General features: G+C 43.2%; 1 protein-coding gene across 2 annotated transcripts in view; it reads right to left on the minus strand.

The window, feature by feature from the left end:
- Positions 1 to 15,807, minus strand: part of SLC2A9 (solute carrier family 2 member 9) — a 79,812-nt gene extending 64,005 nt beyond the window's left edge. For both annotated transcript variants that reach the window (XM_063157639.1, XM_063157640.1), the window contains exons 1-5: positions 15,739 to 15,807; positions 12,155 to 12,253; positions 7,146 to 7,306; positions 3,253 to 3,377; positions 1,542 to 1,687 (exon numbers count right to left, since the gene is read on the minus strand). In XM_063157639.1, the coding sequence (XP_063013709.1) occupies positions 1,542 to 1,687; positions 3,253 to 3,377; positions 7,146 to 7,306; positions 12,155 to 12,253; positions 15,739 to 15,807 (600 nt within the window). The remainder of the gene's footprint in view (positions 1 to 1,541; positions 1,688 to 3,252; positions 3,378 to 7,145; positions 7,307 to 12,154; positions 12,254 to 15,738) is intronic.
- Positions 15,808 to 16,634: the final 827 nt, after the last annotated feature.

Here is a 16,634-nt window from a genome sequence, read left to right on the forward strand (position 1 = left end):
TATTCAAGCTGCCTGCAATAAATTGGTTTGAAATATTGTGATCCACATCAGCCAAAACTTTGTTTCTTTTACTTGCTGATGTTACCCGTCTTGACAAAACTAATTCTGTAGATAAAGCATATTTCTTCCTACATACTGTCTGTCTTTAATGGTGGGATATTAATTAACTTCACACTAAAGGAATTTGTAGAAACAGAAACACTACCTCCATAATTTGGTAGCAGCAACAACAGTGATGAAAGGAAGCCAAGAAGAGAAATAAAACTAGCACTAATGAGCTGAAATCAAGGAATAAGAATTTTCCTGACACCTCAACTTTAAAAGTGCATGCATGTATCAAAAACCCAAATTAAAAAAATCTCCTGCTACATAAGGGCTGCCATACTCTGATCAATCAAATTAACCTCTTGACATTTCATACGCTTGTTTGTAATAAACTTGCTCCCAAGCTAATTGAAGGGACATCTGTTGAAGTGACACAATAAAAGCCATTTTAAGTTTTTCCCTAAAATCTATTGCTTTGGATGGGCAGGGGAGAAATCAATCCTTCAGTAAAGGGTAAATTGAATCAAATCATTTGCCTTTAGGAGAGCTGAACAGAATAAAGGGACAGAATAAGAAAGCTTGTCAGGCAAAAATACAAGTGTCCGGGAGGATGGCATCATGTATTTACAAAGGAGTTGCCTTTGGATGGACAGAGAAGGAAAAGCTCCTCTCACTTTCCAACCCCTTACTACTTTCTCTGTCTGACAGAAGGGATTCTGTGTTCAAGTTTCACTGTGAGAGGATTGCTGCAGACCTTTCCTCCACACTGCCTTGAAGAATCATCTCTGAATGGAAAACACCTGGTCAGATCAGATGACCAGCATGGCTCCCTCCATCCTTACCCGTTGTGTGATTCTGTATTTCCAATTGCCAGCCTGAACAAAACTCGAGTTCATTTATTCAGAGTAATGATGACATCCAGTGGCCACCAAGTTAATCTCAGCCTATGACAACAAGACAACCTCTTATCTGAATAGTTAATCTTTCCCTAGAGGTGTGTGTTAACTCTGCTCTTCTATCACTTAGTCTAAAAGCCGGGCAAGTAAGGATTGCACTACAAGGAACACTATAATCACTATGCAAGCATCTTCCTATTCAGATTTTATAATAACTCTAACCAAGCCTTTTCAGCTCTATCTCACACTGAAAAATTAGAGATCAAAAATATAAAAGCTCTTACGCATTTCCATGGTGTCCAAAGGAACTGGAAACTAAAAATATAGATGTACATCAAGAAAGGGGGAAAAGGAGATGTGCATATTGACACACACAAGCCACTCAAGCTGTTGACACTGCTGGCCACATCTACCAAACTTAACCATGCTTTTAGTATGTGCTTGTAGAAGACATGGAGGAAACTACTTTTCAAAGTGCTTCATAACAAAAAAGAAATATTTCTGTTTTCCACTTTTGTGAAGAATCCAGTCACAATATGAAACTATGACACTTAGAGCATGCTTGTGTTCTTTGATAGAAAAGGTCTGTTAAATACTTACTTGCCCAAATATTTCTGGCAGCCCCAAAACTTGACCAGTGAAAACACCAATGCAAATGAAAATGGCTGTGACCTGACCCAATGAACCACGGATTTCCTTAGGAGATATTTCACTCAAATACATGGGGAGGGCACTTAATGAAATGCCTACAAAAGAAGAACAAAACCCATATATTAAGTCAAAACATATTTATTATGCCAGGTATGCAACAATTTCTATTGAAAGGAGCCTGAGTGATAATCTGCTCACAAGGGTGGCATAAAAACATGCAAGGAACAGAATTATATCTATCCATACATAACATGAATTATTTTCCCTGCATGTCTAATTAGTCTCACATGACTTAATGGGATTGATTATCTATTACAGATCTACAGCAACGTGTGTAGGCTACTTTTTGATGTGGAGCACCAAAGGTTACTCAGAGATGAGAATCTCCAGGAGAACAGATTTTATATTTTCAATTTTCTCATCCCAAAGCAAGCAAAATCATGTTAACATGGGTGTGGGTAAAGGAACAAAAGCCCAGTGCATCAGTCAGACAGAACAGACATTGTCAGATGGAGTATTTTTACTGTATTAGCAGATGTTCCTCTCAATACAGGCTTATTGCTGCAATGAACTCTTCACAATAGGCATAAAATAAGAGTTGGAATGCTGTTTAAAGCCAGGAACAGAACAAACAAATGCATGACCCTGTTCAGTGCAATGGCAATGTTTGCACAGCTCCAGAAGTTTGGTTGCTTGATGGTAGTCTGGGATAAAAATTAGCAGGAACCCTTCCTTCTAGCTGCCAGGTTATTCTGGTGCTGCAGTGCCTCCATGGTTTACTTTCAAACTGGGAACACCATATTGCTAGGAACAACTGATGAAGTGCCAACCTTCCCTAGTCCTACAGGTATTAACATGGGATCCAACAACTGCTAAGCACAGCAAAAAGCAGTGTTAATAGCAGAAAGCACTCTCCTAGTCAAGGGGTTTTCATGGCATGGAAACAAATACACTCTACCATGGCTGGAAAAGGAAAGGTGGGGAAAAAACAGCTTTGTTAGCAGTGGTGAGCATCCATCCAAGTGTCTCCTCCAAACATCAGATCCTCCAGCCCTTGGTGTGCCATTTTGTCCCAGTGAAATCAGTGTGGCTATTGCTAGTCCCTGGAACACCTCTTTGATGTAAAGCAAATTCTGGCAGGGGAAGAGGAGACAGTGTGTGCCCAGCACAATCATTTCGGACATGTAGAGAGTGACCAAAGCTGACCTGCAGTGTGTGCACAGCACAATCATTTCAGACATGTAGAGAGTGACCAAAGCTGACCTGCAGTGTGCACAGCACAGGCATTTCAGACATGTAGAGCAGGACCAAAGCTGACCTGCAGTGTGTGCACAGCACAATCATTTCAGACATGTAGAGTATGACCAAAGCTAACCTGCAGTGTGTGCACAGCACAATCATTTCAGACATGTAGAGAGTGACCAAAGCTGACCTGCAGTGTGTGCACAGCACAATGATTTCAGACATGTAGAGTGTGACCAAAGCTGACCTGCAGTGTGTGCCCAGCACAGGCATTTCAGACATGTAAAGCAGGACCAAAGCTGACCTGCAGTGTGTGCCCAGCACAGGCACTTCAGATATGTAGAGCAGGACCAAAGCTGACCTGCAGTGTGTGCCCAGCACAGGCATTTCAGACATGTAGAGCAGGACCAAAGCTTACCTGCATCCACTCCCATGATGATGCGGCCCAGGATGAGCATTTCAAACGATCCAGCCAGCAAGGACAGGGACATCAGCAGGGCAGCTGCCACTGCAAACACATTATTGAGCACCAATGTGCATTTCCTAAAAGGCAAAGATGGTTTAGGGAGAAACCAGCATCCTGGCTGCTAAATGTAGCTATATTAGAAGCACACTAAGCTATAATTCTTAAATATCTAAAAATAAAAAGCGCCTAACAAACACTGCCTCTTAGATGTGTGGAGTTCTGAAAAACAGCACTATACCCACGTGGGTACAGTTTCAAACCTACACCAGAGTTTAAAAGAAAACATAACATAGGTAACTAAAGAGCTGTACTTCAACAGCACAGCAAGGAGCCAGCTTATGCATCCTAAAACCCAAGTGCCAGGTCTGAGGCTCTGTAGATGAATATTATTAAGCATATTCTGGATAGATGACTGTATGGAGAACCCAAAGAATATACTTCAAATAGCAATAAGCTGATATAACTACAGGCACTTTAATGTGACATACAGTTTTTGACACTTCAAGAACTTCCCAACTGTGACATCACCTGTGTCATTATAATTCATCCTTAAATTCTCAATATTGAAACCATACATTGAGGAAAATTACTTCCTACTTGTAGAGTTAGGAAAAATGTTTGGGTTCATTCAAGTAATAAAAAGCAAAGCTTTTCTAAAAATTATTTGAATTAATAAAAATACAGGTTTACATACTTCTTCCACATTTTAAAATTATTTCATTCTATAACAGTTAAATAAAATACTGGGGGTTTTTTTTCAAATAAAAGAAATACACTTTATGGCAAGTTATTACTTTGTTAAAAAGCATAAACCAAATCACAAAAATGCGTTTCGAAATTTTCAAAACATCTAAACTTTTGATTTGCCAATACCCTAATTCCTTTTAGTTTTCATCTCTCAGAACTTTCTGCTCAAGTTTGAGGGACAAATTAAAAAGGAGTGACCAGGAAAGCTGTCTACCCCTTTCCTGTCCCACCAGCTCTAATTTTTTTCAATGTGTAAGTATCAAGAGGAAATTTCACCCCCATTGAAAAAGTCCCCCAACTTCTCACAACATATGCAAATGTTTTTGAAAGGAACTATATTTAACACCTGTATTTTTAATCATGTTTCCTGCTTTCTAGTGAGTTTTGAACACTGAATGAATAGCATGGCTTGAAGATAGAAAAATTAGATACAATTCATTTGGTCTATACAGCACAACCATCAGACTGATGACTGTAACTGTTTAGAACAGATTTTTTCAGATGGATATACACTCTGAGATGGCTGAAGTGATACAAATAATGACAGAACTGGAAAGAAAATGTTCATTTGGGTCAAACAAGTCTTATTCATCTGAAGGTACTGCTTTTTTCTCCTTTAATTTAAATAAAAACTATAAACTACATATTTTTGAGAAAAAGTTGGCCAGCAAACCCTTATACTTGCAGCTGAGAAGAGAAAAGCACAGCCTAACAAAGCATGGTAAAAACAAAGACTTTGACAGAATGAAAAAGAAATGAAAAGAAGAGAACACTGCATTTAGGGTGTTGCTCTGGAAAGCAGTGTCTGTGGCAGGGTTTGGGGCTGTTGGGGCTGCAGGGGTGGCTTCTGTGGGGAGATGGAGTGAGGGTGTAACGAGATCACTGGAGGAGAGGGTGGTCCAGGCCTGAGCAAGGACTGTGGGTCATGGGGACCCACGCTAGAGCACAGGGGAGTGAGGAGCAAGGAATGGCACAGAGGAATTTGTGCACACTGACCCTGAGCCCTTGCACTGCCCCTTCTCTCACCGAAGGCACTGAGTGTGACCAATGGCTGTGGTACCAAGAGCAAGGAGAGGAGCCTGGTGTGATGCTCAGCCTCTCCCTCCTTCGAGAGAGATCCTGGAAGTGACCTAAACAATCCCTTGAGCATATTGGTCTGGGTGTCAGGATAAACAGCAGCAGACCCTCTTTGTTAGAAGAGGAGAATTTAAGTTACAAAGAGCTAAAGCCACATCTGAACTTGGGAATTATGTTTATGTGGATGAAGGTTCCCTTTCAAAAAATTACTTTACATGTCTCTTGAAGTAAATAGGAATCCAGTAATTTGGAATTTATGTTTTTAACCTTATAGCAATATGATTCAAAAGTGTTCTTTTAAAGTCATGCATTATTTCTGACTAGTGCTTTTAATCCCCCTTAGCTCATTATTCTGTGTCAGTGTAAATGGAGCTCAGCTTCATCATAGATACAACCCTCCAACCTACACTTGAGCAATTTAACAGCAAAGTATTTTATTGTTCTGTCAACATTTCACTGTGTGCTCCTCAATTACCATAATGACGTGTCAGTCTGGGTTCCTAGACCAGACAAACACTCTGCAGGGTGAGCAGCAAACTCAAGAACCACTCTTTGGTGAGCAGCCTTTATTCACAGCCCCTTCCCATCTCTGCTCCAGCACTCTGTATCTGTAACACAGCTGTTTTCATGGCATCATGGAGATAAACATAATAAACAGGGGCAGAGTCTGCAAGTGTAAAGATCTGCCCTAGAAACCCGACCAGCTCCAGTGGAAGTGTATCTACAGCACAGATCAGCCACCATTTTAACTATTTTAACAATTTTATCAATTTTGACAAACCTGCACACAAAGCTCTTCTACTCTTCACTGAAAATTCTAGACTTCTGTGAACCCATTTTTACTTCACTTTGTTTTAATAAAGATTCAGCTATTTACTGAGAATTAATCAGTCTGAGTCAGGCACAATTTCATATTTCTAACAAGTATGTTAAAACCAAATGCATGATTTGGCAGAAGAAATTGAAAACCTGAAAAAATAAATAATGTAACTAGGGAAAATATTTAAAAATTGGAAATCAAGTGCTCAAGTGACAAAAAAAATAATGAAAAATGGGTAACAGCTAAGAATACTGACTTGCTGTAAGCATGAAATGAAGGAACTGAAAATACACCCTTTGAGATGAAATATGACATATGGACAGGTTGGGAGAATGAAAAATAGACCTAGGAAAGTACAATCTATTGGAAATAGTCAGAATGTGAAATAGGGAAGTAAGAACACTAAAGGTTTACACTTATATTTAAGCCTGAATGATGATGTTCTCCTGTGATTTAGCTGACTAAAAGATATCAAATAATATTGAATTTACAATTAAGAAAAATTCAAACGAGCAGTTATGATGAATGCTACAATGGTGAGGTTTTTTTCCCATGCTCTTCTAAATATAAATGAATGATAAATGACTTTTCAAATCCTATTTGAAAGACTGTATGACACAAAAATTTTACAGAAATACCTAGTTAGTACCTGCAGCAAAAATGCAAACACACACCATTACAAACATTCCTAAAATACTCATATTCTCTATGGTCAAGACTTGATAAAATACTGGATTGTACAGAATGCCCTACCCCCTTCTTGGGGAAGGCCATACAGGAACTTCATCCTAGTCCAGTTCTTCAAACTGTGCTTTGAGTTGACACAAGGATACAAGGATTGAAAAAAGAGTAAATTTTTATTACCATATGACAGCAAATGCTGTTAAGAAGCAAATTAGATATGATGATAGCTTTGTTTGTTTACAGTAAGATATTTAGTAAACTCATGAAACAAGATGCTGCCAGTCTTTTCTGAAATAATTTGTATTTTATGTATTTTCCTTTGGCATATTTGACAAGTCACACTCCTTGAGATCTCAACCCACTGCCCGTTCAGAACAAATGGCTTCTGCAACTCAAATGATGCACAGTAAGTTTTCAGAATCTAAAGTTTTGTTTTGTTTTGTAATAAAAGTAAAACCTTCTAGAGAGACTAAGTGAGAAACTACTTTAGAAAATTCAAGTTTTCCAAAACACTTACCTCCCAAAGAACTTCACAATTGGGGTTACAATAATGGCACCCACAAGGCCACCGATGGCAAAAATGGAAACGGTTATTGACCAGAGGAGTGTCAGCGTGCCTTCATCCACTGAGAAGCCATATCTCCTCTCCCAAGTTTCATTGTAAAACTTCTTGATAAACTGAAAGAAAATAAATAATAAAAATATGTGCAAAAAAATATATCACACTTGAGGAATACAACTGAGAGAAACAGAATTAAAAACTCAGAAAACCCGCAGTATCTTTCTTGCAGGAATCACTTCTGCTCTTCTGTCTCTCTCCTCCAAAAAATGGGGCTTCATTTATAGATAAAACTGCAATAAAACTAGGTGAGTCTGTCCAAGTATATATACATATTACTACAAGGCAGTACTGAACCCTGTATGGGGATGGGGAAAAATCTCCACAGATAGCCAAGAATGCCCAGGACAAGATCACCCTTTAGCCTTTAACTTGCCAAAGTTTACACTCTTCCTCTGCTTTCCTCACATGAGCACAACCACAGATTTTTGAAGGATGCCTTCTAACAACTTCCCTTCCCTGATGTTTAATTAGAATAAGTTTTTAATCTTTTTAAAAGGTAAAGATGTCGTAGCTCCAGGACAGTGTTTTAACACAGTCTCTGTTTGCCTGCAGAGACATCTCCTATTTACTTTCTCTTTAGTCAAGCTTCCTTGTTTTTGTGCTGCTCCTGTTTCAAAACCAATGAAATGCCACCCTGGTGCCTGATGCTCTGGTGAGGATGCAGTACCAAGAAGTTGCAGTCACTACAGCAGAAGGGCACAGCACACTTGGGAAAAGCTCTCAAGCTCTACGGTATCAAAAGCTTGGTCTTGTATCTTTAATTACTTCTTCCCAGTTTCTTCTCAGCATAATATTCCACCACATTTTCCCTTTTCAAACCAGGAATTTCAAACTTTGCCTAAAGTCTGGCCTTGGACACATGAAATATTCTATTTGAGGGCTTTTAGCAAACTAAAATCATCACCTCTCCATCGACAAAATACCTAAGAAAGGTGAAGGTGGAATATACAATTTCTTGTCTTCCATCCATCAAATTTCTATTAAACTTTTTTTTACCCTGAATTAAAAGGAGAACAGGCTTATTTCTCCCATCCCATCTTGAATGTTTCTAAACAGACAGGAAAGAACATTTAAAAATAATTTTAAAAATAAAAAAGACAAGTCATTTTGGTGCTTGAATAATTTAGAAGTTTCAGAGTAAGATTCCAAATGAATCTGCCATTAAATCAAGTAGTAACATCTTAGTTCTTTAACACCAGTACTCAGATTATATTTCGATTCAGACATCTTCTTGTCTATTTGAAATTAATTTCTGATAGTAATGATTACTGAGAGAAAACACTTTTAGAACACTAATAGCATTTCTTGTTAATGATAATGGCTAAAAATAGTATGTAAATTACTCTCCCCTTGTGTTATGACTAATTTTCTCAGCATAGCTTAGTTATTTACAAGGAGACATCAAATAACTGCAAATATTCAAGAAAAGAAAGTACAAACTAAAACACTCACTAGTGACAGATAGATGGATGTTCTGACATGTACTAACACCTCTATCTGGACTCCCATTACCAATAAATAGGAAGCTAATAAAACATAGAACTTTTCAGAAGATGCACATGATAAAAAACAAACTTGGTAGAACAAATCCACTAGATTCAAATCCATTAAATTCTGTGTAAAACTCTCTTGGGAATTTTTGATCAGGTCTCTCCATAACACTAAAAGCATAAACTTGTATACAGAAATTTTAGCCTGTAAACAAAGCCTACAAAAAATGGTGGCTGATAGATATCAGTATCTTATTTTCTCAACTGCCTCACTTCATTATGATAGTAGTGCTGGTATGAGAAAGAGAAGAGGAATATAAGGAATATATAAATTTATATATATATGAATTTAATTGATATATTTTAAAAACAAGAGAAATCTTTTCCTTGTCTTACCCTCAGTTACAGAGGTCACTCACACACAGTGACAACGACAGAAGCAGCTGTCACAGCAGGCTGTGTGTTTGTGCCATAGGAACTCAGAGCTGCAGCCTCCTGCAGGAAGAGGGCAAGGGCTGCAGAGCAGAAAGTAGCAGGGACTTTGCTTCCCTCACAGAGCACAAAGCACATCATTGTTCCACAGGCATTGCCACAATCAGTCCATGAAATGAACTGGAGAAATCCAGCTCAGAAAAAGACAGCTTCATCTTATATTCAATTAAAGCTTTTGTCTTCCTGTTGCCAAATGCTCCCATATGTTTTTAATAAATTCTGGTGACTCTTTGAACAAGGCCATGGAAACTTGTAATTCTGGGTTTCTCAGGGAATCATACCTGTGATGGGCCATGCTCTTTCCCACAGAACTACAGGGAACTGAGTGGGAAGCAAGCTCAGCTCTGAACAGAGTATGTGCAGCTTATTTCCCCCTTGTAACAATCAGGAAGTCAGACTAACTCTGCCTCATGAGATGACCTGAAATAAAGCCCACCAGTGAGAACTGTAGGAGAATTCCCCTGTGGTTTGATGAGCTGACACAACTTGTGGCACTGAAAGGAAGTGGACACAAGAAGAATTTACATATAGTTCTTCAACAATTCAGTCTTAAATTTACTCCCTTCACTCCATCAGCTCCTGCTGACATGCTCAGTTCTAGGATTCTGGAAACATTCTGTGTTTTCGTCAACTGTCATAATCAAGCCTTTTTTCACTACTTATCAAAGGGTTATACAGTCCTCCTCTAAGCCTGTAGGACTTCAGCATCAAGAAGAATTGTACTGAGGTAGACAGGGGCAGAAGATACCCAACATCCTATACAGAAAAGGACAATCTGACATTGTCAGCTGTGAGCTGCATGTCACCACAAGAAATTATTATTCCTACCAAGTTTATAAAGACAACACAGGGTACAACCTGTAGGAATTACTGCATTCCCAGTATAACTTGTTACAAGGCTGGTTTTTGTACTGCTGCAAGATGCTCAGCTGTGGTGTTTCTGTCATCTCACATCATTCCCAAAGGGTCACCTTGCAGCAGACTGATTGAGTCACATACAGGAGAAAACAGATGGGGCAAAGGTTCCTTTTGCTGTGGTGCAAGAAGCACAGCTCTGATGTGGCTCACTGCTGCCCACCATGGCCATGACCTCAGCCTTTGCTCTCCCTTCAACCTGGTCACTGCAGCTGCAGGGACAGGGACAGGAAAGGGGTCTGCTGTAGGCAAATGGATGGCACACATCAATCCTGGAGAGAGGGCCAGAGGACAGAGTGGTATTTTCTTCTTGAACTACACAGCTTCCTTGTCAGTAGGACTGCTCCTTAGCCCTAGCTAATGTATGGCTTAACGTGAATAAGAGAGTTATGAAGCTCTCAATTAAACACTGAACACCAAGGGAGACTTCATCCATACCTGTAATGGTTTGACCAAAGCCATCAGCATAGTGCCCAGTTCCAGCACAAAAGCCACGCTAAAGATTGCAAACAGAACCAGACAATCCTGGAAGTGTTATTAAGTACAAAACCTGGAATTTAGCATTTTTCACAGGGCTGCATCTTCAACCTCCCTGCCCACACCACTGTAATCTATCACATGATTCAAAGAGAACTTTCTGAGTGCTGCCAAGGAGCACATCCCATCATCCTTTCTTTCCCTTACTCCTGCAGAAAGTGACAGAAAGCTCTGACTACCAGGACAGTCTATTTTTTAAATGGTACTTAAAAGTTTAGAAATTGGCTCATTCTCACTGCTCTGCTGACAGCCCCAAGGCAGTGCAGGAAGGATTTTTCCAGCAGGACAATCAATACCATTGCTCACAGAATTACAGCTTCTTGCTGATTTTTTCTAAGCTGTTTTTATTCTCTGATTACTGCAAGGTAAAGTGATGACTGGACATGTCATGCTAACATCCAGTTTATCCAGCCTTGAATAACTAGTATATAAAAGGAACTTGAAGAAAACTCCCAGAAGTTATTAAGCAAGCAATTAAAGATTTCTATAGGCTGAGTCTCTTCCTGCTCCTTTGGGTCAACACTTTACCAAGTGAAATCCACATATAGAACATAAATTTTAAAAAATGCTTCTTTTGTTATTTGCATAAATATTGCATCCAGCTTTAACATGAAAAACCTGCTTAGGTATAAATCTAGCAACATATTTTAATAGGAGATTTTCATAAAAGAAGGAGCTTAGCTTTGGAAGTGAACTATTTTGGAAAGGAACTAAATATTGGGCACAGTTTATTTCCAATATTTATGAGTTACTTTTCAAAATAGTGTTGCTTGCAACTCCCCTGAATTGTTTCCTGCTGTGCTTGACTGAATTGAGGGTCTCTAGACAGCCAGTGTAAAAACAAAATGTTCAGATTTCCATTTGCAATAACTGATATTTTAATGAAATGCCACAAATTTTGTATACTGATTTCACAGTGCTCTATTCATCGAATCTATCCCACATGTTGCAGCCAGTAGTTGAAGAAGTTTAGAATTCAGAACCAAACAAGACATCACAACAGAACAGGGGGCCCATTATTTAAGAGGAAACCAGAGGCATTATTTACAATATCAGTGCTGTGGGAATGAAATGTTGTGCAACCCTCTAGAATTGGATGACGTGAACAGAAGTTGCTGAACGTGTGCACGCAGCCACTGAATACTCACCAGTCCGATATTACAAATGCTTTATCACATAAAAGTGTGCAAGAAGAGTCATGATTAGCCTGGACCTGGGAGAATGAGAAGCAAACCATGTGCACCCATTCACCTCAACAGCAGCATTTAGCTCTCTGACACTTACTGAATTTATGTGAAAACCTCACGGGAAGCAGAAAGAAGGTTTTGGGCAAACAATGTTGCTATACGAGATTTAATCCCCTTCTACTATGTAGTCAGGGGTACTTTAAAGGGCAGGATGCTGAGGAGACAATAGTTGGACAAGGCTGCCCTCTACTGATGTTAAATTCCACTTTAGTCAGTCACTTACCCCTGCGGGAGCGTTCACCACCGACAGATTGTAGCCGTAAAGAAAAGACGACCCAAAAGCACCAGTTAAGGAGGCTGCAACAAGACTCCCAGACCAATTCTGCAAAACAAAGAAAAGAAGCAGTCGTTGCTAATACACTCAGAATTAACATACCTCAGGTTTTAAAGACCCTTTAGCTATCTTGCATAGCTCCTGCAGGCAGATGTCCTTGCTGCAGAATAATAGCCTGAAACACTTCCCCCTGCTCATTCTGAGAAACATTACATTTGAAGTGACAGCATGTCACTTAACATCTATGGAGGCATAAGTGAACATTTGAACTTCTTTCAACCTCACAGAGTTCTGCTGCAAGTGTTGTAGCAGCTCCCACATCAAAAAGTAGAATGCTGGGGAAGCATAATCTCAGCAAAGGAAACTGTTGACAGTATATCACTAACACAGTGAGGTGAGGTATAGCATATATGTGATACAACAGGTCTGTGGGTAGATCTGACTTGGCTGAAAATCCATGAGATGGTGTGCACACCACATCCCCCACTCGCCACAAACTCCCCAGTGCCCTTTTGCCAGTGGCACACCCGTACTTCTCCCTCCTCAGGGCTACTCCCCTCATCCTCTTCATACTCTTTTCAGTCCAAATCTGCACTTTCTGCTTCCACATCAGCTGTTGAATAAAAGGCAGAACTGCTTTGATTTGAGAGATTTTGCATTTGCCTTTCTTTCCAACTTCCCTAATGTTACTTTCTGCCATTCACTTCTCCTGCTGGATGACAGAATATGGCAGAAGAGACCATTCCCAAGAGACATTGGAGTTAGTGTTTGGGTGGCTGGTCAATTGCAAATATCATTGTGTAGATAATGAAAGACAGCTCTGAATGTGCTAAAATGAATGTATTTTTAATGTGTTTTCAATTTAAAAACCAGCTATGATAAGAATATAGAATTTCAGGCACAGCTCACTGCAATTTATGCCCAGCTTCCTCATTCACTGAAGCCCCAATCCTTTCAAAAGGAGGAAGACCTGCTTCAGCATGCCTAAAAGGAACTCAGCTTCGGTTCTATCACTGACCACACCACAGCAGGTTAATGAGTGAATACGTTCTGTCAGCTGCACAAAGCTGTGTGTTCACTTTGGGAAAAGCAGGTCCTGAGCATGAAGGAGGGTTGTGTAGCTGGCACATGGCATGGCTGCAGTGACAGCGACTGGAACAAGCTCCACCAGCCCTGTGGGCACAGCAGGGCAGGTGAACACGCCGTGGCTATGGGCATGTGCCAGAGCTCCTGTGCCACACTGTTGTCACCGGCTCTGTCACCTGTGGAGACGAGATGAGACACCCGGGTGCCAGGGTGGGGAGCACAGTGTACAGCCCAGCACTTGTGGGTCTGCCACGCTCGGAGCTGCCAGCTCTGAGTGTTCAAAATGAACCCTGCAGGGTGGCTGAGTGCTTTTCACTTCATCCACATGGTGTGGGAACCTTTTAAGAGATTACACAGTTCATTAACCAGCCTGCTTTTGGCCAGGTCAGGAGGAAGTGTGCAGGGGGCCAAAAGCCTTGTGTACGAAATATATCCTGTTGAGATCATTACATAAGCCAAACACAATTTATTGTTATTAGACAGCTTCTTAAAATGAGCCTGCCACACACACACACAGAGCTTGCACCATTACTTTGTCAACAAAATGCAGAAACTTGACATAAGGCTTTATTTAACTTCTGATAATAACATCTCATATTGGGTGCTTATTATTTCTCTGCTATGCGCAAACATTCCTGCACTTAGAAGGAATTGCTACTACTCTGAATGAATGCTGGGGAAAATATTTCTGGTGGTCTACCAGGCTACTCCCAAAGGGTTCACAAGCAATAAGTGTGAGTTCCCAAGTGTTATGCAGTAATCTCAATGAAATATTTCTAAAGGGCTCTACTTCAACAACATTAGACACATCAGAAAATCCTGCAATCAAAATTATTTGGAACATATAGCCAAATGGTTATTAAAACCATCAATGAATGCATAAAAATTTCAGTACAGGCAAATTATATGCACGTGAGGCTAAGTGGAAGATACTGCAGGGCAAATCACAGAGGTGCATAGAAAATTTCACACTGTGATAGCTGGGTTTAGAAACTTATTCAATACCATGGAGTTTTTAAGTATATAGGCAGCTGCAGAAAACTTCAGGCTCACTCAATTCAGAGGTTTTGGAACCTGGAACATGAACTTCAGCTTCTCCACAGCCTGTCTCCTCATTTACTATTTTAAATATTTGCTCAGGTTTCAGCAACACCAGATAAAGACGAAAGCACAATGAAGCAAGAATGCAAAAAAAAACCCAAAAATCAAACTGTTGCTCAAAAAAAAATTTACCCTGTGGCAACATTAGTAGAAGATAAGCACAAGCCCCAGTGTCTTTTAAATGGCCAGGAAGCAAGAAGGCAGCCACGCCTCCTTCACAGGTGTTCCTTGGCTTCGCGGCCGGGAGTGTGTGTGCTCATGCGTCCCTGCTGTCAGCCCAGGGCAGGGACGTGTCACCGTCACCACAGCAATGAGAGTTCAGTCAGGAAAGCTGCATGTCAGCTCACAGTAAACACCTGCAGGTACCCGAGGATTGCTTACTTGTGAAAGCCCACGTTCTTGGTCTAATCACAGATCCCAGGGCACTGTGCTCTACAGATGTTTTTCTCAACTCCAGTCCTTGTTCAGTATGCAGTGAAATATTTGTGCTGAGTCTCAATTTGCCTTTTTTTTTTTTTTTTTTTTTTTCATTTACTGCATGACAGTTCGCACCTCATTTTTCAAAACACAGTTTAGAGTGTTGTACTTTGGTTAGTTATAGCCCCCTCCTCAGACTAATATTAGGCACAATCGTTAGCGGCAAATATTGCGTGCATGCATAAGGAAGTTTAATATTTTAAAACAGATATTGCTGATTGACACGGGAAGGCTGGACTCTGGAGCACCATACCGGGGAGCCGCAGCTCCGGCTGGGCCAGGCGCTCCCGGCAGGTGCCCGCGGTCCCGGCGCCCTCCGCCAGCTCTGCCCTCGGGGCTGCGGGCGAGCCATGGAAACCTCCGTCCCTCTCTCCGCCTCTGCCCTCGCCCTGAGAGCTTGGCAATAGGATGGTCCTGGGGAGCAGCGAGGGAGCAGCAGCGGCGCCCTGGCCTCGCTCAGCGCTGGCCGGCCGGCGCTTCACCCGCGGCAGCGGCGCCCCCGGCCCAGCGCTGACCCCGCGCATCCTCCGCGTCCCGGCTGGGCGGCTGCGGTGCTTTGAGCTCTGCCCAACACCGGCTCCCCTGCACCGGCACCAACAACTTCCCGAGCGGGGACGGGCTGTGCAACCTGTGACCTGCGCCCGGCTCTCGGGGCAGCCCCGGGCTGTTACTCCGGCTCCCGCAGCTTCCGCGCACCACCCTCCCTGTCACGCCAGAGAGGATGGGAATCACTCCCTCTCCCGTTAATCCTCCCCGAGGCGTGGGCATCGCAGGCCGAGCTTCCCCGCCCGCAGCGCCGGGCTCGCTCCCGCTCCGCGGTAAGGGCCGCGGGCATTCCCGCACCGCGGAAAGCGCCCCACACTACTTACACCGCGGCCGCCGCTCCCCGCTCCGCGCTTCACCAGCGTGCGCGCCTCGGGCTCCGCCGCTCCGTCCATGGCTCCGTCCGCGCCGCCGCCGCACGGGCGCAACGGCCGCGCATCTCCGGGGGCAGCGGGGGCGCGGCCGCGGGGGGCGGCGGCGGCGGCGGGGGGGCCGCGCCGGGAGCTCGGGGCGTCCGGGGCCCTGCGGCCCTGCCCCTGTCCCGGTCCCTATCTCTGCCCCTGTTCCTGTCCCTGCCCCTGTCCCTGCCCCTATCCCTGCCCCTGTCCCTGCCCCTGTCCCTATCGCTGTCCCTGCCCCTGTCCCGGTCCCTGCCCCTGTCCCTGCCCCTATCCCTGCCCCTGTCCCTGTCCCTGCCCCTGTCCCTATCGCTGTCCCGGTCCCTGCCCCTGTCCCTGCCCCTGTCCCTATCGCTGTCCCTGCCCCTGTCCCTGCCCCTGTCCCTGCCCCTGTCCCTGCCCCTGTCTCTGCCCCTGTCCCTATCGCTGTCCCTGCCCCTGTCCCGGTCCCTGCCCCTGTCCCTGCCCCTATCGCTGTCCCGGCCCCTGTCCCTATCGCTGTCCCTGCCCCTATCCCTGCCCCTGCCCCTGTCCCTGCCCCTGTCCCTGCCCCTATCCCTGCCCCTGTCCCTATCCCTGTCCCTGTCCCCGTCTCTGCCCCTGTCCCTGCCCCTGTCCCTGCCCCTGTCCCTGTCCCTGCCCCTGTCCCTGTCCCTGTCCCTGTCCCTGCCCCTGTCCCTATCGCTGTCCCTGCCCCTATCCCGTCCCTGTCCCTGTCCCTGTCCCTGTCCCTATCCCTGCCCCTGTCCCGGTCCCTGTCCCGCTCCCTGTCCCGGCCCTGTCCCGGTCCCTGCTCCGGCCGTGGGAGGAGGCGGCTCTCCGGA

The sequence above is a fragment of the Melospiza melodia genome, chromosome 5, assembly GCF_035770615.1.
Source record: "Melospiza melodia melodia isolate bMelMel2 chromosome 5, bMelMel2.pri, whole genome shotgun sequence".
Lineage (NCBI taxonomy): Eukaryota > Metazoa > Chordata > Aves > Passeriformes > Passerellidae > Melospiza > Melospiza melodia.